Below are 24,849 nucleotides of genomic sequence, written 5' to 3' on the forward strand. Positions count from 1 at the left end.
ACGTGTTCCAGATCAGCTGACCATCGGCACATGCCCATGCATGCCTGTTCCGGTGCTACTGAGGACACAGAAATTTGTTTCAGCAGTTTCAATGAATGAAACTGTGATGGAAGGAAACTGGTGGTAAGTAAAGTATGAATGACTAAATGTAATGTCCAAGTGTGCTCCCTTGGAGAATTACTGGAACGGAGGGGAAAATGCAATGTGGCAATGGGGGGGTTAATTACTTTGCAAAACAGCGACGGGGAGCAAAGAATGTGTGGCGTGTGTGTTTGTGTGTCTGCAAGTGCGTGTGTCCGTAGAAGCACTACCTGCAGGGTGTGATGAAACTTCCTTATACACAGACATTAAAGTATTTTTAAGCATGATCATGTACATTTCAATATGTTGTGTACAACTTCAAAAGTAGAGGTAAAAAGCCTAACTTACAATTAAGTCTTCGGTTAGACTCTTTATGCCTTTTTAAAATCCAAAACTATACCTAAAATACGTAATGACCGGGAATGCGCATTACCACCCTACAGACAAGAGGAGAGGGATTCATAGTAATTCATGGCTGAGTATCCCACCCACCTGCTTGATGGGTGGTCACGGTAACGTTGGCCAGCGACCGGGCCGCCACGGCGAGCCCAGACACACCATTGACGGCCTCCACGTGGAAGGTGTAGTTGGCGTGCGTGGCGTAGTCCAGCACGGCCACCGACGTGGCCGTCAGGCCCAGCGGCCGCGGAATGAAGCGCAGGTCGGGCTCGCAGGGCTCGCACTGGGCCATGTCTCCGTTGCCGCCAACGACAGCGCCACCATGACAGCGCTTGCAGAGGACGTTGTAGGACAGGTCCTTCCGGCCCCCAGCGTCACTGGGAGGGGCCCACTGCAGGAAGAGGGCTGTGTCGTTGAGCAGGGAGACCAGATTCCTTGGGGCCGACGGGGGTCCTACTTGGAGAGAAGAAGCTCCATGGATTCTACTCCTAACAAGTCCACGTCCAAAAGTCTACCCTATGAGGATCTCTTAACCCTTTACTTTCTATCTAACTTCCCTCAAAAATGTTTTGGACAAAATGTACTTGTATTGTACAAAATGTAATTGTAAGTCGCTTTGGACGCCTGCTACATGACAGGGTGTAGTGCAATGTCAATTTCATTTCATTGCTTTGAAATTGTGTGAAAATTGAGCTGGGATTCCTTGAACATTCTTTTCCTCGCTGCACATTATAAAATGTAAAATGTATTTCTCATATTGTATTGGATTATATCGTTGGGTTAGCTATTGTGTTAACGACTGTAGAAATGTGCTTTTGGCTTCTCCAAGGCTCAGTGAACATAAAATCCATAATTTACAAACAGATCAATGAGAATGGATGTAATACAGTAGATCCACAAGGATTCAGCCTCTAGCATATATCTGTGCCATACAGGTTCAACAGTGAAAATCTCATGAATAATATATATATAATCAAAAAATATATAACAATGAAAACACATAAAAACAGATCCTTCCACAGGGATAAACCTTCTATTAAAGGGGGAGGGGTTTTCAATAATGATCTCCCTTTTCATTAAAGAATTTGATAGTTTGGCTTTGATGGGATCATGATTAAACCATGGTATATGATAAGTCCAGATATCGTTAAGGGTTCGGTTTGCCTTTTCTTAACCCACAAACAGGAAGTTGCGTCACTTTCTACTGTAGTCATGGTACATAAAAGTAGTAAAATGTAACGTTACTATTTTTGGAAACCCGTTCAAAAAATACACTAAGACATGTGTGTCGATGGTGTGAGTTTTCCGTTTTAGAAAAAAAAAACAATTTAAAGTTTTTTTTTTTGTTTTTTTGTTTTACAAGGCTGAAATGTTTTCCCCATGGGAATGCATTTAAGCATCATGAAAACCTGCAGCAGAGCGGTAAGTTTTTCAATCGTAAGTTCAGCGAAGTGTTGTGAGCAGTTCAAATGATGGGAAGCAATATTTTAATGATGATCTGGATTGAAAAAGACAACCTATCATTTAACTGGCCTGTACTTCAACTCAAGCTGCTTTTACACATGCACTTCAACCTAGAAATTATCCAGACATATCCAAGCTATGTGTGTGAACGCAAATGTCTGAATCATTTGAACCAGACATTAACCGGACTTTACCCAACCAGCACCTTAATACAAAGTCCAGGTAATGTTCAATTGAGCGGTATGTGTGAAACGAGCAGGTGATTCTCCAGAGAATTCACAACGAGCGAGTGGGCATGCCGTGTGTTGATGCCGTCTCTATCATGCGACTGCTGCATGATAGTGATGTCATCAACACGGCCACTTGTGGGGGGTAAAGAAGGGTAATTTACCTCCATAACATACAGGTACAAAGACGAAGAAGAAAAAGATAATATACATTTATATTGCAGATAGGTTCAAATACATGCAGTATCAATGCAAAAAAAGTACAATTATTGATAAGTCAGTAGCCTCGTCCACCATCTTCAGTGTGCTGTAAAACTATAAAAAAATAAAATAAATAAATAATATATATATATATATATATATATATATATATATATATATATATATGAGAAAACAGAAGCTGCCTCGGACATTTGCTATATCGGGATGCTCAGACTCACACTGACAACAAGATAGATAAGGTCACGGGGCGTTGCTACTGACTTGTGCAGGCCATGCTGGGGGGGTCTTTGAGGGCGCGGTAGAAGCCTTTGTCACAGTGACAGATGGTGGCCGCCTGGTCATGGCTGGAGCTGTGCGAAGGGCATTTGGAACATTTGATGTTCCCGGCGTAGGCCTTGTAGAAGCCAGGCTTACACGCTGAAAGGTAAGCACAACAGAGGAAACAGGTAGTTCTTTAGTTGTTGTCGTGAGAACTAAACGACGAAAAGCATATGTGACATTTGAACAAATTGTTTTCTATTTTCTTTTCTTGGAGTTTCTTGTTACTGAGGTGAATTGTGTAAGCTTTGGAGGAATTTCGTAACACTTGATCTAGTACTCTCTCAAAATACAGTATAAGAGTCATATACACCGATCAGCCACAACCACCACTAATAACCACTATTATTGTGTAGCTCCCTCTTGTGCCGCCAAAACAGCTCTGACCCATCGAGGCATGGACTCCACAAGACATCTGAAGGTGTCCTGTGGTATCTGGCACCAATATGTTAGCAGCAGATTCTTTATGTTCTATAAGTTGCGAGGTGGGGACTCCATGGATTGGGCTTGTTGTTTCAGCACATCCCACAGATGCATGATGAGATCGGACCCTAACCCTGGCTATCCACATGATGTAGAAGAAAACGTGATCCATCAGACCAGGTCACCTTCTTCCATCGCTCCATGGTCCATTTCTGATGTTCATGTTCCCATTGTAGGCACTTTCGGCGGTGGACAGGGGTCAGCATGGGCACTCTGACCAGTCTGCGGCTACACAGCCCCATACGCAGCAAGCTGTGATGCACTGTGTTCTGTCACCTTTCTATCAAAGCCAGCAATAACCTTTTCGAACAGATTATCAGTCTTAAATAAATTTTGAACGTAAAATAATTTTCGGACAGGATTTAAAGTGTTTAATGAAAATGTAAAATTGTATGGAAATCCTTAGAGGCGCTGCGCGCTATGCTTGCTATGCAAGATCATGACGGGGCTATAGCAGCGGCAAGCCCCGGCGTAGCACCGACACTGCAGAAGGGTTATTGCGAGGCAAAGTATCATGGGAGTAAAGTAAAAAAAACCTGAATTACCGTAGTTTTTGTTTTTTTTCCATTCGGTATGTTCATGTAATTTTTTTTCCAAGACCCAAAATAAACACTGTAAGTGAACTACTTGATTACTATAATCAAATTATTTAAACAGCATTTGTATAGGAATTATTCTGTCCCAAGCCTTTTGATTCATATAAGCGGTCATCACAGGCATAAAATCGCATTTAGTATATTCTGTACATTTTTATATAGTTTTATAATTTCCTTTTTGTATTTTTTGTATAGTATATAGTGTATAGTATTTTATGTATTTTTGTGTATTTGTCTATTTATTATTATTATTATTATTATTATTATTAATATGATTATTATTATTATTATTATTATTATTATTATTATTATTATATTTTTTGAATACTTTACTAACTCTCTCCGGGGGAAACAAGTTCTCTGCATTTTACCCATCTTAGTATATGACGAATCTAGGAACAGTGGGTTGCCACGGGGGAGCAATTTAGGGGGTGTCTTGCCCAAGGACACTACAGCATGCTACCAGGAGGAGCCGGGGATTATTAGAGGCGTTGTAACAGTTGCTTAATTGTTGTGAATAATAAAACAGCTAACTACATACGGATTATGCAATTCAGAGTCAGGAAGTACGTCCTGGGACTTCAGCGTGCTAAAAGTAGAAGCCGGTGATAAAACCAGCAATTCTCCGATTACTCGATCTCTACCTCCTGAGTCACTGCCAAATTCCCTGTATATCGAAATGTACTTTGACTGAATGAACTCATTCTGTATATGATTCTTATTTTGATATACCGTTAGTCATACTACCAAGCCGTATTTTTTTAGAGTGGTCACAATTTTCATAGCCCTACACCCGGTGTTTTCAGACAAGCCTCTTTCTGCTTTGCAGGTAAACAACTATGTAATTAACATACAAATAATGCATTATGGAAATGCAATTATGGCGGGCTCGTGCTTTAAAAGCCTCCATCAACTCACTGGGGTGCAAGTCGGCTCTGCTGACCTGGGCAATTTAAATACTTCAGTTTTCCTCCTGGCTCTCCTCCCACACTGCCCCCACTATTACACAAACCCCCCCCTCCTCCTACGTTTTTCCTCCCTTTTCCCTCCTTTCCCTTATCTGTTCCAATTTTCGTCTTCATCGCTTTTTTTTTGTTTTGTTTTCCAGGCATTCCATGTTTTTCTGTATTTTTGTTCATTTTTTCTTACTTGATTTTCCTGATCTCTCCTCTGCTGCTCTTCGTCTTCAGGTTTTTTCTCCTGTTAAGACCCCCCCCCCCCATTCCAACACCACCCCTTCTTGCCTGATGGCTAACTAATAACAGTGTTGATTGCCCACCCCTCCCCACCCCAGCTTCTTGCTATCTCAGCAGGTGAAAATATTGCAATAATAATGCAATTATTTAATACTCCGGGAAGCAGGAAGTAATATTGTTATCACGCGGACATGTTGCCCATGTGAGATTGGGGGTGTTGGAGCTGGGTGTAGGCAAAAAGAGTAAAATTCATTCCAGGCTCGAAAAGAAACATGTATACTGTAACTGTGCTTATTATTATAGCCTATTAATGATTTGTTCGCACCAAACAAATCTTTTAAATGCCTCAGGAGTCGGGAGCCACTCTGGTAAAAGTGTGGGAAGCGAGTGAATCTTCAATTCACAAAGTGGAAATGATTACAGAGGATTAAATTAAAGTAAAAACAGGCCAATGCATTTGGGATAAATTCTTACTGGATGTGACTGATTTACTCTTTGCAGTCCACCAAAACAGATTGTTTTGACAGAATGAAATGACTCTTGTGAGAATTCCCTCCATAACTCTGAGCCGAAGCGACTCCTTTGACTCTTGTTCATCGTTCAGGAAGTCCTCCCTTGTTCACTGTGTGTTACACCAACTGAACCAAAGTTATAGCAACAGTTATAAAATTGTAAGACGATTTTTACTCAGTGACTAGTCCCGAACTGAATCTCCAAAAAGAGTCAAAGCTTTCATCACTGTGTACTGTATTGTCGTCACCCTCAGAATGAAACTTGTTCTGCTGGAGCTGCTATTCTGGCTGGAACTGAGGAATTGTATGAATTAGTACAGCCTTGTAGTTTTTGCCTGACTTGTTAAGGGCACCAACAACCTCCAAAGCAAATTCTTTCCATAGTTATTTCTTTGTTATGCGTAAGTGTTCTGTTAGATATGAGCTGCCCCAATAAGAGTTCTATCTTCTGTAGGGGCGGAATAAAGACAGACAGATGGACGGATGGATGGACGGACACAGATCGATAGAAAGAAACAATACATTTAACGATAAACAATATAACCTAAAGAGTAACCAAAAACAATACAAATCACCTAAAAAATACATTTGAAAAATACAATAAACCATATACAATAAGCAAATATGATAAACAATAAACATATATAAAAATAACAATAACTAAATATAGCTGCAGGCAGCAAGACACAGGGTCCAGCTTAGTCGTGTCAAGTTCTTTGAAATGCAGCACGAGTTACAATTTTCCAAGTTTACATTGAATGCCGCATCGGCTCCTCCGGTTCACACAGCGCAACTCCCCGAATGCGAATGATCACCCAGGGATGCAAACTGGACTTAACATCAGTTCATGATGTCACAAGTGGAAGTTCCCAACAACACGGTTTCATTCAAACAGATTAAACACTGCATGTCCCTCAGAGACATTTTATCAACTTTTCAAACCTTTGGGACTAAAATAAAACGGACACTATTCAGACCCGTTGCTCTGGAGCTGCAAGTGAACTCCATGTGACAAGACACCAACACGGAATATGTTTCCGACTGACTTGGGGATGAGGTAGGAATATCAACATTTAAATTCCGCCAGCTTATAATCGGTTTACTTATTTTATTTACATGCAACAGCATGTCGGAGTCAGAGCAATGAAATGGACCTCAAGATAAACAATGAACCCTGCCCTCTGTTCGACACGTCGGTCTGCAGACAGAAAGGGAGAGAGAAGCTAGGGTTAAACAGCACTGGCTTCCCACAGAGAGCTGACTTTACCCTCCCAAATGCCTGCTGGCACTACTCTGACCACTGGACCAGATCTGGAGAACCCTTTTCAGTTAAGTCAGACCAGGCCTTCACCCAAGTGGTACCCCAGATACAGTACCTTACCTCCCGCCGTCGCACGGCACACTTCTTTGGGGTGGCGGTGAGCCCAGCCCGCCTCAGGGACTCAAGAACAGCGCCCACACGCTGCATATTCCTCTCCCAGGTGTCGCTGTGAATCATAACGTTGCCTAGGTAGGGCGCGGCGTATGCTACATGCGGTTGCAGGATGCGGTCCATGAGTCTCTGAAAGCTGGCTGGGGCACCGTAACCGGAACGGAAGTGTGCGAAAGTTGTATAAGCCAAACTGCTTGGAGAATGCAGGTTTTTCCTCCCCTGAGACAAGGGAATCTGCCAGTAGCCCTTGGTTAAATCCAGTGTCGTGATAAAACGAGCTGTTCCTAACCGGTCGAGAAGTTCTTCAACCCGGGGCATCAGGTATGCGTTAAAATTGTACACCGCATTCACCCTTCGGTAGTCCAAACAGAACCAGACTGACACATCAGTCTTACCAACTAGCACAATGGGACTACACCAGTCATTTGTGGACTCCTCTATTACGCCCATGTCCAGCATTCCGCCTGCACAATTTTGCGTTTGTGTTTGGGCAGGTGATACGGAGGAGAGTGCACATTCAGCCCCAGGGTCATCTCCACATGGTGGTGTATGAGGGACGTGGGGCCTAGCACGGAGGAGAAAACATCAGAGAAGCAACGCTAAAGTGCAGCTAAGTCCCCCCTCTGGGACAGAGAGAGATGGTCACTTACCAGGGCCGCGGTATGATTGGCTGCATTTTAAACCTCCAACCCCAACTCATCCTGCTCAATGACAGGTGTGACCAGAGCCACGGATACCCCCTCCCTCCATTCTCTGAAGAGGTTTAGGTGATAAATCTGTGTCGCCCCCTGCCTGTCAGATCGCTCAACCTCATAATCGACCTCGCCAACCCACCGTGTGACTACAAAAGGCCCTTGGCGCTTCGCAAGCAATTTAGAGCTGGACGTAGGGAGCAACACTAGCCTTGTCTCCCGGTGCAAATTGTCTGAGCGGAGCCTCCCGTCATATAAGAGATGCAGAGGTTGCTGAGGCCGGAGCAAATTCTCCCGTGCGTGTAACTTTGCTATGAGGTCCAAAACGTACTGTATTTCATTCTTATTGGTGCTAGAACCTTCCTTCCAGTTTTCTTTAATTAGGTTTAGCACCCCTCGGGGTCTCCTGCCAAAGAGGAGTTCAAAGGGAGAAAATCCTGTGGAGGCCTGGGGAACCTCCTGCACCGCAAATAACACGGGTTTCGACTGGGGGAGGGGTCTGGCAGGCCGGCGACCCAGACCACCTGGCCAAGTTCCATCCGGGGGCAGTCCCAGTGGTCGTATGCCCAGACGTCTGCGCAGCTCCCTGACTTCCCACGGCAGCACCGCACTGGGAGCTGAGGGGGGACAGAGAGGGGACAGCACGGGAAGGGGGGAGAGCGTCCCGCGGCATCACAGGACCTGGCTGGTAGATGTCCCCCTCCCGACAGCCGTAAGTGCGGCGGAGCGGGATGGGGACCCGGCAAATCCTGCGTGGGTCCTGGGGTCGGACGCAGCACCTCCCCAGACATTCTCCTCCGCGGCACTGCGATGGGTTGCGGACCCGGCGAATGCCACGTGGGTCCTGGGGTCGGACCCGGTCTGAGGTCTGGTCCTCTGGCCGGCTCCTGCCCTGGCTGATCACGGCGTGTTCCCGGGAGTTCACGCTGGTGAGGATGTGCTCCAGCTGGCAGCTGGCTCCTCTCCCAGGTCCGCGAGGCATTTCCGTAGCCAGCGGATCGGCTCCGGGGCCTTTCACTCGGCGCCCTGCCCCTCCTGGGTCCCTGTTCAGGCGCTACTTGTGGGAGTCTCTGCCCACAGGTAAGGGTTAAGTAAGGGGGAAAGAGTCCTTTTTTTCGTGCTGTGGCAACACAGCGAGAGTTTTTATTAGGTGTTGAACAGAACGGCTCACTGGCCACACGTATAATTAATAATTAATAATAATAATAATGATAATGCTGAGGATGGCTGAAGCGCAGGAGGAATGGCGTTCCGCTCCCTGGCTCCTGGTTGGCTGACGAGCCTGTGCTCCGATCCCCTCCCCCTGATTAGGCCGATTCGAGGCAGCCGCGGGAAAGGGAACTGTGCTGTCGTCCACAGACGGCGCTTGACCACGCCCCTTGGTCCACCAGAAGGACTTTATACTTTTACTTTTACATTTAATAGTAAATATAAAACTTTCCACTGCACTACATTCATCTGTGACATCTGCAAATACTATTTCTTTTTTACTAACTTTTCATCAGACAAACCGGGACCACCAACACTTTATGCTTATCCAGTAAAGGTTCCTGCATTAAGGATCGAAGGTGTCTACACACTGAGATAGGCAGTCACAACCAGTGATGAAAAGTTTGGTTCTTTTTGGAGATTCTTTTTGGAGATTCCTTTCTGAGTTACTCTTTACAAGTGACTCAGAAAAAAAACGTTTTAAATTTTCCAACTCTTCGTTCATTTGATTCAGTCGGTGTAATGAGTCAGAGGAGTCGGTTTGGCTCTGAGTCATGAATGGAATTCTCACGAGAATCGTACAAATGATCGCGAGTCTTGCATCACTATAATCACATTATTGAACAAGTGCCTTCATTGTTGGTACTTACATTTAATAACATGCTGCAGTTCTACATTTACTTGAGCAGAGGACTTTTACTTTCAACAAAATACTGTTTTCTTGGAGTATTTATACAGTACCAGCTACTCAGAATGGCAGCACCCAGCCAGCTGCCAGCCAGATATATTCATTCATTCTATTCAGCTAAGCATAGACCTGTCACTAGCCTGTTGTACATCTTAAGAAGAAGATATGAGTACGTCTTGCATCACCGGTCTTCTGTCTGGTGAGGAATATAGAGCCAATCCACACTAACTCCAGATTGACAGGACAAAAACCCGAGGAGGAGCATTTGAGTTGCATGTAGTTTGGGCGTTTTACCCCTGGCTTGTTTGCTAACAACACAGTGTGAAATTTGCCCTAACATTAAATAGCCCTCATATTCCATTGCTACACTGCTAAGAGAACTTTGTAAGCATTTCTAATAAACTTGGGGATATATTCATATTCATCAAAGAGATTAGGCAGAACATAGGAGAAAATATGTATTTGAGATTAGAGAAAATTAAGGAAGTGGAAAAAAGATAATGAGATAAGAAGCAAGAGCGCAAGCGACTGAAAAACAAAAGCGAGACTAAAATAAACAGAGACATCCCCCCCCCCCCAGACAAAATCAGACAGTTCACCTCATGAGAAAACTAATTTATCATACATCTTCGTGTTAATTTTGAGTTTCATTCACACGGACCTGGATATTACTTCCCTCCCAATGTCAGAACCTCCCGCTCAAGGCAACAAACACAGATTTATTTGCCATTCCAGCTGCTGCCTGCATTCGTGTATTAGCACCAGAGAAAGCAATTACACCACCAACTTTCCTATTTTCCATCAAAAGGCTGCAGAAGGCAGCACACACACACACACACACACACACACACACGCACACACACACACACACACACACACACACACACACACACACGCACACACACACACACACACACACACACACACACACACACATACACACACACACATACAGTACACACTAGTATCCAATTTGTTTATATGCGATAGTAATATTTATTTATAATCGGCAAACAACGTGGTATCTGGCATGAACGTAAACATACATGTTGAGAGTGTCGGGGGTGTTAAATTTGGAGGGCTAAAACTAAAATGGGATGTTTGGTCTCAGTCGACTTTTTTTAATTCAACCTTACGGTACAGTGTATACAGGGTAGTTACATTGATTCACATGCATACAGTTACACACACAACATTAATAACACTGACATACAATCAATAGTTAAATGTGGCTAAAATAAAGCAAGTTTAAAAACAATTACACTTACCAATAGCACTTAACTTCCTAACTTCCTTGACAACTGATTTCAATTCGAGGTCACTCAGCTGTACTGCAGTTCCCTCTGTAAGTGGAGCAGTGTTTCTTGACATTTTTTCTGCCACGATGCACCACTATCCTGCTAACCACAAAAACGTCACAAACATGTATAACTGTCCTTATAATTGTGGCCTATTAATAGTGATGCAGGATTCGTGAACGATCTTTTCGTAGCGAACAACTCTTTTAGATGACTGGAGAGTCAGGAGCCACTCCGGCAAAAAAGTGGTTGAGAGAGTGAATCTTCAATAAAATAAAATAAAATAAAATAATTAACTCTTGCTCATCATTCACAAGATGTCCTCCCTTGTTCACTGTGCATTAAATCAACTGTAATGCACAAGAGTTTGAAAATCAAATGTTTTGTTTTACCGAGTGACTCATCAATAAGCGAATCACAAAAAAAAAAGTCAAACCTTTCATCACTAAAATGATTCTGGCTGAACTGTTGTTTTTGATGAATGAGTGCAGCCTTGCAATTTGGATCTTGCAACTCAAAAGAACATTTCCATTATTTATCCATTTAAAAATAAATCAGGGCATTGATGGTGAGCTCTCAGCTCACTAAAGAAAAACACTAAAGCAGGGGGTGTGTCCCCATAACGGACGCTGCTTTTTCGTTCCATAAGGAATCAGAGTAAACGTGCAAGGATGTCTCCAACAACACTTCTTTTAATCAAACCAGGAATCTCAAACCCCCTATCCTGGTTCATAAAAAAAACCTTATATGTACATTATAGGGATACATATTGTGGAGATGGTTGGCCTTAAATTAGAGTACATTACTGTGGCGGTTGCAGAGAACAGCTTCCCTGTGTGTGTTTTCACCTCTAAATATTTGGTAAGACATTGATGTCATTCGGAGTTCTGTCGCACACATCACCATATGGATTTCATATTCAGATACAGACATTTCTTCTGAATATGCCACAATGCTTCCATACATAAATCGGAATATAAGAATGGTCTTTCTGATAGACACCAATGAGCGGCAATGTGCCTATTCTGCAATGGCATGCCATACACAGTTGCTACCGCCATCCCCTCTTTTGGGGTTGCAGATTGGTCCCATTGTGCTCCTTTATAATAATAGTGTCTCTGGTGTAGCTATCTTGTCTGGCGCTTAGAATGTGCCTTTTTCTGTCTTTTATCACTCTCTCCTTAACAAACGACAAGCCAGACAAATGAGAGATTTGCTCTGAAAGGACAGTGACTGCTGGAATCGATATCAGATGTCTACAGAAGGAGCCCGCCATCTGTCAGTGAGGCAAGAACTGTGGCTTATGTGCTCTGATGTATAGCCTTGCTTGGCCACTCAAGAAAACACGTAATTGTAAAAGCTCAAGAGATTTTGAAACGCTGGAAGAAATGCTGCTATTTTTTCTGTTATCAGTGAGCTTAAACCTTGTGGAAACCTATACATTCAGATGAATTCATCTATATATTTCAGTATGCAAAGTTTTAATATATGAATTGTCCAATTGTCCAAAATGGCTTTTGTTTTAAAAAACAAAAGCCATTTGAAAATTCCACATTTTTTCCCATGAATCTCCCTGGTGGAAACTTCACACACAAATTTAAGCGGAAGATTGTTCAACACCTTTTCCCAGCCTGTAAAGCAACTCCCGGACAGGAGGACATTGTGTTGAAAATCCTTGCCAGTTGATCACATACTCCATAGTACGATACTTAAGAGGTTTGAGATCTTAAGACAGTGTTGGTCAGATCATTAGCTGGAGTTGTATTCATCCTGACTCTTGGGTTTTTTTCCAAATCAAGACTATGCTAATGGAGGAATGGCTAACAAACTAGTAATAATTCTGATGGAATCAGATGTCTCGCATGTGTGCTATGATAGCCTGCTTTATGATTGGCCTTAGGCTTCACGGGATGTCATATGTTTGGTTCCATCTGCTAGTACTGAGTAGAAGTAGTACTGAGGATGAAGGTAAGGTAAAAGGTATGTAAGAATGGTAAAGGTAAAAATGTTAGCGTCATGGTATTCTTTACACAAGAGAGTAAATTATGCCACATTAACTGAATTGAGCGTACAGTGGGTTGATCTTCACAACACAAGAACAAGTGAATCTTATTTACCCACAAGTTGAGCCGATTTATTCCATTTGGTTGGACAGAGCCTTTCCTTCGTGTAACCTGGCCTACTTTCGGATTTTTTAACATCCTCTGCAAACGTTATCATTAGTCAAGTGGAGGCTGTGGGTACTAGGGATCTGCGTTCACACATACCACTTCAGATGTTTATCGCCTCGCTTCCGTCCTAGACAAACAGATTCTGGGTTGTTTGTGTCAGCAAGAGTGGGTACTGTGCCCGGGCCTTCCGTCTGCGGTCGGGAACAGATGGAGCCAGAGACAGTCGGTTTACCCTGAGCTTTCAGCTTTGAAATGGAGATAGCCATTCACAGAGAGAATCGCTGATCCTCTGACCTGGCTTGGCCAAACTAGAGGCTTAGGTAAACACAGACCTTCAGGAAATGGTGGAGAAGAATGGCCATTCAGATACAAAAAAAGGAACAGTTAACGGCGAATTGATTTACGCCTCCGTCCGCGTTGTACCCTAATTAGTGGGTGCGGGAGCGGGTTTTGACGCATTTGGTCCTGGCGCGAGCTCGAGAAATCAGAGGTCAACGAACAGCGAACGAACCCCGGTCGCTAAACATCAAGGGAAATACAGTATGTGTACTGAGGAAAAAGGAGGGAACAGAAAGAAAAGTACCGGGTAGGGAACAGAACTGCGCTTCAGACTGTTTGAGGAACAATGAGAAAAGGAATTTCGCTTTTTCCACCTTGTGGAATACCATGTCACTATCAACTGAAAACGTCACTGTAAACCATCACACGGGACACAACGACGTCTAAAGGAGTTTGGTAACAGAAGACAACAAAGTGTGTAATACGATTGAACGAGCATGATCAATTGTCCTATTTCACCTACGCGTCTGACACACACACACATTCGTCTAAATTAATTTTTTTGATTCCGTGTGGGGAAGATACAAAGCTGTCATGCAAAGCGTGGTGGGAGGGGGGAACATCTCTATTAGCCGGCCCGCTGCTGGCGTGACGAAAGGGACGCGGCGCAAATAGCATGAGTGCTATGATGTTGCCTTATCTAGGTCATGATATAACCAGTTCATTTCTGTGTTATCCCCTTTGCAGCGGACGCCGAATGAAAGGAATAGAATAATAAAGCGCTCGATTGAGATGTCAAAACAGTATGGCAAAGCCCCATCGTTGAGAGAAACAGGGTTTGATGAGCGCTGACGCCTTTGTTTAGGGAGTTGGAAGAGAGGGGGGGGGGGGGGAGATGCGTCTACTGAGCTGTGCCTGCATTCGGGAGCGTTGGGCTCCCCCCCCTCTCTCTCTCATTCCCTCTCTCTCCCCCTGCGTTTCAGTCGTTCCCCTCACTGCCTCTCAGACAGCTTTGATCACAGTGCCCTTTGAAGCAGTGTTCCAAAATGAAAACGAGGAGAAAGCACAAGTCATCCAAAGTTCACGCCTCAACTTGCTGCAACTGCGTGCTGCAAGTGCACAGCGTTGGCATAACAACATCTGCAGAGCGGGATCTGTGGCACCGGTGGCTGAGCACCGAACACGAGGCAAAAATAGTCCTAAATACAGGGCTGTTTAACTGGTGGCCCCCGGGTGACCAAACACGGCCCGTGCATCAGCATAGATAGGTCCTTTGAGTGAGAAATTTTCAATAAGTGAAAAGAATTTGCTCACTCAGTTTATTTTTCCTAGCAGGATTATTGTGATAAATTACCATATGACTGAAAGAAGAAAAAAAAAAACAATTAAAAAAAAACTAAAAAAACTATGGCTCTGCAGAAGCAGTATGAGCAAGATGACAGAATATCCAAATTACAGTTATAAGATAAAAAAAAGATTTTATGGATGTGCATCTACATTCTCATTGTTTTGCAAGTGTAGCCACATTGTCTCAACAATAACAACAAAAAAAACCTGTTGATTTTATATGGTGATATATATATATAATCCTATATATCATCCTATATATATGTAATCCTATGTGTAATCACCTATGACAGGCTGAGTTAACAAAAAACAACACTTTTTTTTTCTTAAAAAGCCCATGAAAAACACTTTGCATCTGACAATTACGATAAAACAGCTCCGACGACTAATAGTCGACATGTCAGTAATATAAGTACATTTCTGTCATTAACACAAAGAGAAAAAAATAAAACTATGTAAATAAGAGAGAGCAGAGGGGTGGACAAAATAACACAAACACCCAGCAAGATCACCAATTACCTAGGTCTTCAGGTAAAATAACCTAAAGACCTAGCAATCTATCATTATCAAGGACCTAATAATGGTTAGAGTGCACCCTTTGACCATTAGACCATTCTTCAATTAAGTACTAAAGTGCTAATTGTCAGACTTAATTGACAATCTGATTACAATGGCTCACCATTGCAGCTGCGTTTGTAATTTGTGATTCGGTTATTTCATAGTTGAACTCCTTTTGGACGTGGTATATATGCAACTGTGACTATATCACTGAAAGACAAACACAAGTAGCCGATTATATTATATCTACATGGGGACATAAATACAGTATATGCACACATATACACACACACATGTGCACACACACACACACACACGTGCACACACACACGTGCACACACGTGCACACACCTGCACACACACACACACACACACACACACGCACACACACACACACACACGCACAATGTTCCCATGTCACAAGGCTTAATGTCACTTATCCGTTCGTTTTGTGGCAAAGGGGCCCTTGCGCACTATGACTTTCATCTGTTGCAACTCCAGTGTAACTACAGTTTGTGTTGATAATCCAACATATGAGGCTAAAGGACAAAAAGCGAGACCAAAAATTTTACACTGATATCCACATATCCATATTCTACTAATGACTGAAAAAACACTGAATAGCCGCGACTCTGCGGCACTTTAAGTTAATCTTACCAAAGTGCAGGTGTGACATCTGTAGAGGCGATGGATCAAGTAAACGCGACGCGGCTCATTTTAGATCGCGCCTTAATTACAGAAATAAGTCTAAGCCACGCAAATGAAAAGGGAAGGGTAGAGGTTTGAGAAAATACCTTTTTGTGAGCACACTAGCTTGTTAAACTAACAAATGAAGGCAATTAGCTGCAGGTAGCCCGGGTCTGATTTCAGCCCGTTGAATAGAAGAAAAAGAAAAAACAGGCCACGGTTTTATCTGGAGCATCTCGCCTGTTTCCTCAACTTTCTCTCAAATCGTCTGTTTTAAATGTCCAAGAGAGCTGAAGCGTTTAGGGTTTTGGAAAAATTTGCATTTTCGTGATCTAACCTTCGCAAGTCCCCATGCATCCCTGGCATGAAATATTTATCAAGGAGATGCAGTAACATATTCCCTTTCTGTTTCTTTATTGAGGAGGCCGTTCTGGGTTGGTTTCGAGCAAGAGTACTTACTACGCCTCCAACTATTCTGCTTTACTTGTAATTTAAGCAGAGTTTTATTGTATTTGAATATGTGCTTCTATCTGAAAAAGGACTTTCTCTTACTCAACCACTTTACACTTAAGAGCCATCATTGACAGTGTCTCAAACGGGAGCTGTGCGGCGATGGACGCGGCGACTGTCGACAAATGTCAGATCTGTTTCAGTGGAAGGGAGAAGACGTCCTCAATGTACTATGAGCACTCTATGGTGGGAGGGGAGAAGAGGCGAGGACGAGGAGAGAGGATGAGGATCACACCGCAAAGAAAATTGAATAAATCTGAACAAGCCAGAGAATAATCAATTGACTGAAAATAATAACAATATGTAACAATAGACTTTTTTTTTTTGGATGCTTTCAAATACAAAAGCAGAAATTTCAAGACATTTTTCACAATGTTTTGTGTACCGTTTTATAAAACAAGTTTGAAATTCATAATGTTTTGTTTTTTTCCAGGTGAATCATTTCAGGTAAAAAACTTCTCCCACCTCATTAGAAGAGAATTTAGCTTAATGTAATCTTTGTATTGTTCAAATTCTTCTTCTTCCCTCTATTTCTCCTATTAGGACACGTATCATACTTTGCAGCGCAGGAGTGAGATCAGCGGTAGAACATAATGGTTAAATGCCCCGGTTTTTTTGGAACCTCCTCTGCACTCACAGGCTGGGTGCACACACGCACCCAGCCTGGCTCCAGCCATTTTGGCGCTAAGCAAGCTGTCGCTGTATGGTGCTTCTTTTGTTTCATTCAATAAGCAACGGAGTACAACAATATAGCCTACATCTAAAATAAATAAATGCCCCATTCCTCTGAATTATTTTAACTTGGAGGAATGGGGCAAGGGGACGCACAGCAGAGCGCAGTTCGCGGGCGCTCCAATGCTGGTGTGCCGATCGCAGGTGCCCCATCGCTGGGGCACCGATGGGGTTGGCCCCTAGAAGCCACTGGGCCGCCGTGCAGTGAAATGAAGAAAGTGAACAGAGCAGCGTCAGAGAAGGAAGAGGAGGGGAACTGTCAAGAAGGGAGGAAGGCAGAGGTCAAGGACAAGAGGTCGATCAGAGGGGTTGAAGAGGAGAGGCGAAGGAGAAGAAGAGAGGAGCGAGAGACGGCGATGCAGATAGATAAGATCAGAGAGTGGAGTGTGGTATTGTGTGTGGGGGGGAGGGGCAAAGGGAGGCTGGGAAAAAATTGAGATCTCAAGCTCCAGGAGATGACTGGTAGGCCCTTGAGATTTGTCTTGATGTGATGCAATGCCATCTCGTTTCATCTCCTCCTCTCCCCGCCACCCTTCACCCCTCGCTTTTTTTCCCTCTCCCCCTTCTCTTTTCATTTCCTCAGTTCTCTTCCTGTTTCCCTCAATCCGTTTCAACTTCCTGTCATTGCCTCTGTCAGCGCTCCTTCACCTGCTCCTCACAGATTCTTCTCTTCCTGCACGTACGCAGACAGATGCCGAGCTCACCGGAGCTCCTGAAACAAACATAACACCACCGCCATGGCCTTGTGAGACAGCGGAGAGAGGCCCGGGATCGATTCCCATCTCGGATGGCCTGAGCGTGGGTTAAGCTAAATGGTGACCCTTAGGTGTGTATTCTGGTGTCCTGTTCAGCCATTGTAAGCAACATCCCACAGACAAACACGCATTTCAGCACAACCAGTGTTATAACAGTGTAATAAACTGTGTAATATTCTATAATAACACTGTAATACCTTAGTCTAACCCATCCGCTGTTAGCCGTGTCCATACTGTTGTTTAGATCATTATTATTTTTATTCATCATGTACAGAATATCCAACTATATTCATATTTCAATAATTGCATCCTTACAGCCCCTACCATGTCCGTTTTTTGTTATTTATCTTTATCTGGTACATAGAGCACATTTTGTGTTTTCTCTATGTAGTGTCTTTCTTGAGACTGTTAAGTAGTCTTTGCACTACAATGCAGCAATGGTCACCATGTCAAATTTCTTGCATGTGACAATGTACTTTGCCCCAATAACAGATTCTGATTCTGCAAACTGGGCCACAGGGACACCACAGGTAGAGAAGCCCAATGGAAGGACACACACAAACCCATGCACGCATGCACGTGGGCGCATGCACACAAGCGCATACATACACACGCACACACACACACACACACGCACACACACACACACACACACACACACACACACACACACACACACACACACACACACACACACACACACACACACACACACACACACATTCAACACTGCGCCTCACCTCGGCAGTAGCCTTCGACCTCCTCGTGCCCGGTGCTACAGACACAGCGGCCCAGCGGGACCAGCCAGTCTCCGTCTGCCCCGCAGTAGAGCTTGGGCGTGTCGCGCTCCTCGGCATTCTCCACGCACGCACCCAGCACCTCCACTAGCGAGGACGAATCCAGGCGAGGGACCGTGTCGGGGAATGCCGCCAGGTTCCGCAAGGTGGATGGGCAGCGCTTGTAGAAGACCTTTTTTCGAATGTGAAAACAATTGAACATAGATGGGATCGTAAGTAATATAGAGTAAGACTAATCGAGTTATAAGACAGTGAGATGTGTACAGTAGGTATTGGACAGTGAGATGGGTAGATAATGAACACTCTGAGAATCTCAAATGCTTAAAGGTGGGTGTTGAAGCCATTATGGGGTTGGTGGTTTGGTTTACTTTTCAAAAATTCCAATTTAATACCTAGTAAGGCTCAAAATGTTCCTTTTCATCAACACGATTGTTGGCTAGCATCAGACACACTGAAAAGGAAAGAAGTCATTGGTACATCATCCACAAGCAAAGTCCCCGCGGGACATCGGACAGGCGGGACAGTCTCACCTGTCAAACAAAAAAGAACGATTCGGAGAAAGTATAGCGCTGAATATTTGTCATTGGGATTTTTTTGGACAGGCACGGAACCGTAACTGCTGTGCATTGTGTGTTCCGAGATTTTATCAAACGAAGCTCTGAAGCCACGTAAACTGCGGCATCACCTCGAGACAAAACACCAACAGTACATGTCCAAGCCGCTTGAATTTTTCAATAATAAACTCAAGGAGTATCAGGGCAGGAAGAAAGGCATCGAAACGTCATCTGTGGGCACTCGGCACACAAAGCAGTGGAAGCGTCCTATCCGGTCGCCCAACTCATAGCCAAGTCTGGTAAGGAAGAATTTATTTATTCCTGCTACAAAAGAGATAGTGGGAGTGATGTTGGGAGAGAAGGCATGCAAGCCAATCAACCTCATCTCATTGTCTGATAACTCAGCCAAACGTAAGATTGACGATATGGCCGAGAATGTGTCAGAACAGCTGATAACGAGCATATGAAGGAGTCATTTTTATGCCCTCCAACTGGATGAAACAACAGACATCACAAATCTGTCAAACCTGCTTGCCTATCTAAGGTATAAAAACAATGTAGAGATAAAAGAACAGTTCCTGTTTTGCAAATCTTTACCGACGCATTCAACTGCTGAGTCCATTTTTTAAATTCTGAACGTGTTCATAGTTTTAAACGGGATTGATTGGTCCAAATATGTGGGTGTGAGCACTGATGGGGCCCGTGCGATGCTGGACCAGCACAGTGGAGTCATCACCCGGATAAAAGCTGGGGCTCCACTAGTAGCATCTGTACACTGCAGTATACAGAGAGCAGCGCTGGCTGTAAAGAAAATGCTGCAGATCTAAATACTGTTCTAGATGAGGCAGTCAGAGTCAACTTCATTAAAAGCTGCCCACTGAAATCACCTTTCTGTTTTATGTGACGAGATGGGCAGTGACCATCAGCAGCTTCTGTTATACACCGAAGTCCGGTGGCTCTCAAGGGGTAAGGTACTGATGTGACTTTTTAATTGCGTGATGAGGTGAGGGTGTTTTTTCTCAACACAAAGTTTGAACTTGCACATAGCTTCAGTGATTTTGAGTGGCTGGCTAAATTGGAATACCTGGCCGACATTTTCAGCCACTAAAATGGACTCCACCTCAGTCTCCAAGGAAAAGCAGTTCAATGTCCAGAATAAAATAGAAGCCACCATAAGAAAAATGGATTTTTCTGGAAATGGAAACTTTGACTCGTTTGAGAATCTGTCCAATTTTTTGACAAAGGAAGAAATTTGGCTTCCCGTCACCGTGATCAATCATGTCAAAGAGCACCTGCATAGTTTGAGGACCAAGCTGCGCGAATACTTCCCCATCCAGCATTTGAAGTGCAGCTGGATCGAAAACCCCTTTGCCAGCCACAGTGACAAAACCCTCGCAGGCTTGAGTGTAAAAGAGAAGGACAATCTTGTGGATCTCTCCTGCGACAGCGCATTGAAACTGGCTTTCTCACAGAAGTACCTGACAAACTTTTGGCCTCATGTTGCTTCTGAGTAACCCAATCTGTCCGACAGAGCTGTGCAATTTCTGATGCCTTTACCGACGACGAAGAAATACAGGATTAAACTGAATGTTGAGCCAGATCTTCGCCGGAGACTGTCGTCTCTTAAGCCAGACATCAAGCATTTGATGTCTGCCATGCGACATCAGCCTTCTCATTAAGTGAGTTAATATGAATGTGCTCTTGTTATTGTTCGTTTTATCAGCATCGTTAGGCTACATTCAAAACACTGCGCCCTTTAGACTGCGCTTACTAGATACCGTTACTAACGTTATGGGAAAGTTCCATAGATATAAAGTTATTTTTAACAAACCTATTTTGCATATGATTGTTAAAATCCCCGGAAATCACTGTTTGGCTCCCGTATTACTTCGAGTCGGATGTGGGTCATGAACACTTTTGAGATTTTCAAGTGGGCCGCAAGTCTGAAAAGGTTAGGAACCACTGATCTAGGACCTTGTCTCCAGACCAGGCCATAAATTGCAATACACATTCCTGAGTAATTTCTAAAGTAAAGTCTCTGTACCCACTAAGATTGCAATGTAATTTGTGTTGTGGAGACATACTGCGGATGATAACCTTATGCCATTTATTAGAAGTGTTTTAATGGTTATTAGAAATTGTCTCAGCAGTTAATGAAACACGAATGTTATGTTACTGATGGAATGGTTTTGAAAGGTGACGGGTGTCTGAACCATTGGTGTTATTTTATTTTATATGTTTGTATCTAAAACATTATCACAAGAGTTTATGTTTTAAAACTACTTATTGATTTTAGCCTAATGATGTATGAGGTTATGTGACTTTTGCACGTAAAGATATTAAATTCTCTAGTTAGAAAGAATTAGCAGCCAGATTTAGAAAGGAGATGCCCCAAATCTGCTTCCTCTGGCTAGTGCCCAACTCCACCTCCTTTGGGCAAGGTTCAAAAGAGCATGTTGACATTTTGTCTCAGGCTGGACCCCATCTGAGCTGTGGTGAGTGGTGCCCCATCTTGATGAAGTTATTTTCTTATGATAAATTAATAGTTTAATAAACCACATATCGCTACATTTTATTTGATGACCTTTTTTAATGAGTGACATTCTTATTTATAAAGTACTTCTCACACTACAGAAACACAAAATCTAGTTGAATAAAGAATTTAAAATGTCTTCCAATTGAACTTTCTAAACATGATCATGTAGAATTGCACTCAACATTTTAGGATCTTCATAAATGTCAATAAGGAATTGAGGCGCGAGCCGGTACACTGACCTTGACAGACACCAGGGCAATGCAGGCCCCCACATCCTGAAAGGCTAAGTAGAAGCCCTTCCGGGTCACAGGCCCCACCTCCCTGACCTCGGTGTTGAGCCGGAGCACGCGGTCTCCAAGATCCGTCTGCGTGAAGCTCTCATCTGCTGCAATGGTGTCCACCTTTAAAACATCATGGACATTTTAGATTTTGGGCAAGTTATTGCAGTCGACATTGCAGTCATTGAGCCGACAACAAAGCAGATCTCACTAAACTGTGGTCACTAAACTCTCAAGATGACTCATCACTACTTCTTGTGAGTCATGAGCTATCTCACTGGACTCAACACATTTAAAAAAAAGTTGCTATTAACTAGTCATTTTTATTCTGTCAGTAAACAACTTATCTACTGAAAGGGAAGACTCTCTTCTCTATTAGCAGATAATAAGTACCCAGAAACCATTAACAATAGATAATCCACGTACTTTGGCATAATCAGCTGGGCGGAAGCGAGTTTCTGCAGGAAGAGGTTCGTCCCTCTGCAGGTAGAAGAGGTTAAAAGTTTCCTTGCAGGTACCGGACACCCAGGGAATCGAGTTACAGTCTCTCAGCGTGAAACGCAGTTCTACATACACCTGGGGAGCCAAGCACAAACTCATTTCAGTTAGAACGACAAGCACATTCCCCAACCACCTGGACCTTGGAGAGTTCAGCTCTGGAGTACTGGTACTGGATTTATTTGGTGTGGAATTTGTGTCTTCCTAGGAAATGGAGTACTACCATAGAGACGTGGGTACTTTTTACTTTTACTTGAGTGCATTTGTAAAGTAAGTTTGGTGAAATCTCTGCTTCCCCTTTCTAATAGCACAAATAGCAAATGCTCCTGCCACAACATTTCATTGATTTGACTGTAGAACCTAACAAAAATTGGTTCACCTCCATATCTACTGTAAGTGACATTTTTTGAAACTTTGAAATGATAAGTTCAGAACTAATACTTGAGTAATAATATGACCTGAACAATTCTTAGTTAGATATATACTTTTACTTATACTTGAGTTAAATTCATTTTCAGTGGTAAATAGTAAAAGTACTTTATACGTTTGGGTAATCTACCCACCTCTGCTGGCATATCATCATGGTTGTTGTAATACTGTATCTAAATATTTTTAAGCAATTCTTCCTATTCATTATGGTATCTGAAAATGCTTCCCCTTTCACAGTTTTGGATACTCAAACACCAGTGGGGTTCTGACTTTTTGAGCAGCTTGCCGCTTGATCCAACTCGACCGCAGCCAGTTGTTCTGATTGGGCTCCATCACGTGGCACACCTGGAAGGTGTGGATGGGTCGGTTCTGTTCATCCATCTCCGTGATAGCGTCCCACTGTTTTGAAAATTAAAATGGTTGAGGAGATGGAGAAAGAAGAGAAATTGGATGGATGGACGGAAATAAAATAGTCACAGCACAGCAAAAACAGCAAAAACTACTATCAAATAATGTCCCTGCTAATAGTGGTTGAAATTGTCAGAGAACACCTGGAAAAAAAACAGAAAAGGAGAAAAACATATTGCATCACTTTTGCAAGGAAAGCATGATATATATATATATTATTATATATATATCACATTATATATGTTATATTAAAATATTATTTTTAAGATAATATATATATACGTATATCAGTATACATAAATATATATATATATATATATATATATATATATATATATATATATATATATATATATATATATAATCTTAAAAATAAAATACAGAAGAGAGAGATCTGTAAAATTTGATCTCTTGTCTATTGATCATTGATATAGTCTATTGATTGGGGAATACAGTTGTAGGGCCTCATCATAAACTATTAAGATGGCTTGGTTGAATGAATACAGATATAAATCCAATAGTCAAATCGGTCAAGTATCAAGTGGTAGTCAAATGGTCAAATATTTTTTGTGTTTCCTGTTTTGGTGTGTGAAAGGTATTATTTTGTAATCTGTGCTTATGTTATCGTTTTAACTGATGCTCTAAAACATCCTTGAGGTTAAGGTATGAAGGTGTATCCTACGGTAATTGCTATGTTAAGATCATTGCACCAGAAAATCCTTATATAGTTACATTAGATAAGCAGTAGTGTTCCAACATGTAAGTCTTAACTTTAACAATGCCGTTGTGAAGTGTTACTGAGTACAAAGGCAACACTATCAAGTTCAGTATGTACATGTGTGCAACATGAAACACACAAGCACGTCCTTTTTTTATTTAAAATTTCTTCTTTGAATATTTGTAAAATAATCTACACAATGAACCAAGAAGGCATGTCTTCAAGGGTATTTTTCCAATATTCCATTCTCTTTTTCGCTATCGTACCAAGATTCAGACAAGAAGGTTAATACCAATTTCATCCTTGTGTGTCCAATACCAAAATAGCTTGTGGGATAAGACAAAAAACAAATTTCACCAAAACTGTCTCTTCTTAGCGCACAATCCATTATTACTCAAAGTTTTCCTTAGTAAGCATGTAGCTGCTTGCTAGAGCGCTTCTCGTTATCACTGTTGTTCAGGATTTTGTAAAACAGTAACACACGGAGACCAGAAGTACACAAATTCTTGAATGGAGCGCACAATGGGAGCTTTTATCCCCACGGTGTCTGTCGTGTTTGTCAAACTAGGTGGGTATAAGATATAAATATGCAAATCTGCTCCCAAATTTAATCAGAAAGATTGATACAAACTCAGCAGTGTATAAAATGCAACAGGGATGGAAGAAAAGCCAAGTGTTTTTGAGGTTGTCTTTTAATATGCATACATCTTGTATGCAGCTTTCACATATGACATAATTATCAACTGAGTCATATGTGAAGACATAAGTGCCAATT

At 42.6% G+C, this 24,849-nt stretch overlaps 1 protein-coding gene across 1 annotated transcript in view; it reads right to left on the bottom strand.

Moving 5' to 3' along the window:
- LOC307228187 (ephrin type-A receptor 6-like) overlaps window positions 1-23,344 on the bottom strand; it is a gene marked incomplete at its 3' end in the record, with an annotated part of 53,513 nt that extends 30,169 nt beyond the window's left edge. The window contains exons 1-6 of the mRNA XM_079997752.1: window positions 23,219-23,344; window positions 22,448-22,597; window positions 21,983-22,144; window positions 18,597-18,825; window positions 2,655-2,810; window positions 574-933 (exon numbers count right to left, since the gene is read on the bottom strand). Coding sequence (XP_079853878.1) covers window positions 574-933; window positions 2,655-2,810; window positions 18,597-18,825; window positions 21,983-22,144; window positions 22,448-22,597; window positions 23,219-23,329 — 1,168 coding nt within the window. The 5' untranslated portion in view covers window positions 23,330-23,344. The remainder of the gene's footprint in view (window positions 1-573; window positions 934-2,654; window positions 2,811-18,596; window positions 18,826-21,982; window positions 22,145-22,447; window positions 22,598-23,218) is intronic.
- Between the last annotated feature and the right edge of the window lie 1,505 nt (window positions 23,345-24,849).

The sequence above is a fragment of the Zeus faber genome (genome assembly GCF_960531495.2).
Source record: "Zeus faber genome assembly, chromosome: 3".
Taxonomy (NCBI): Eukaryota; Metazoa; Chordata; class Actinopteri; order Zeiformes; family Zeidae; genus Zeus; species Zeus faber.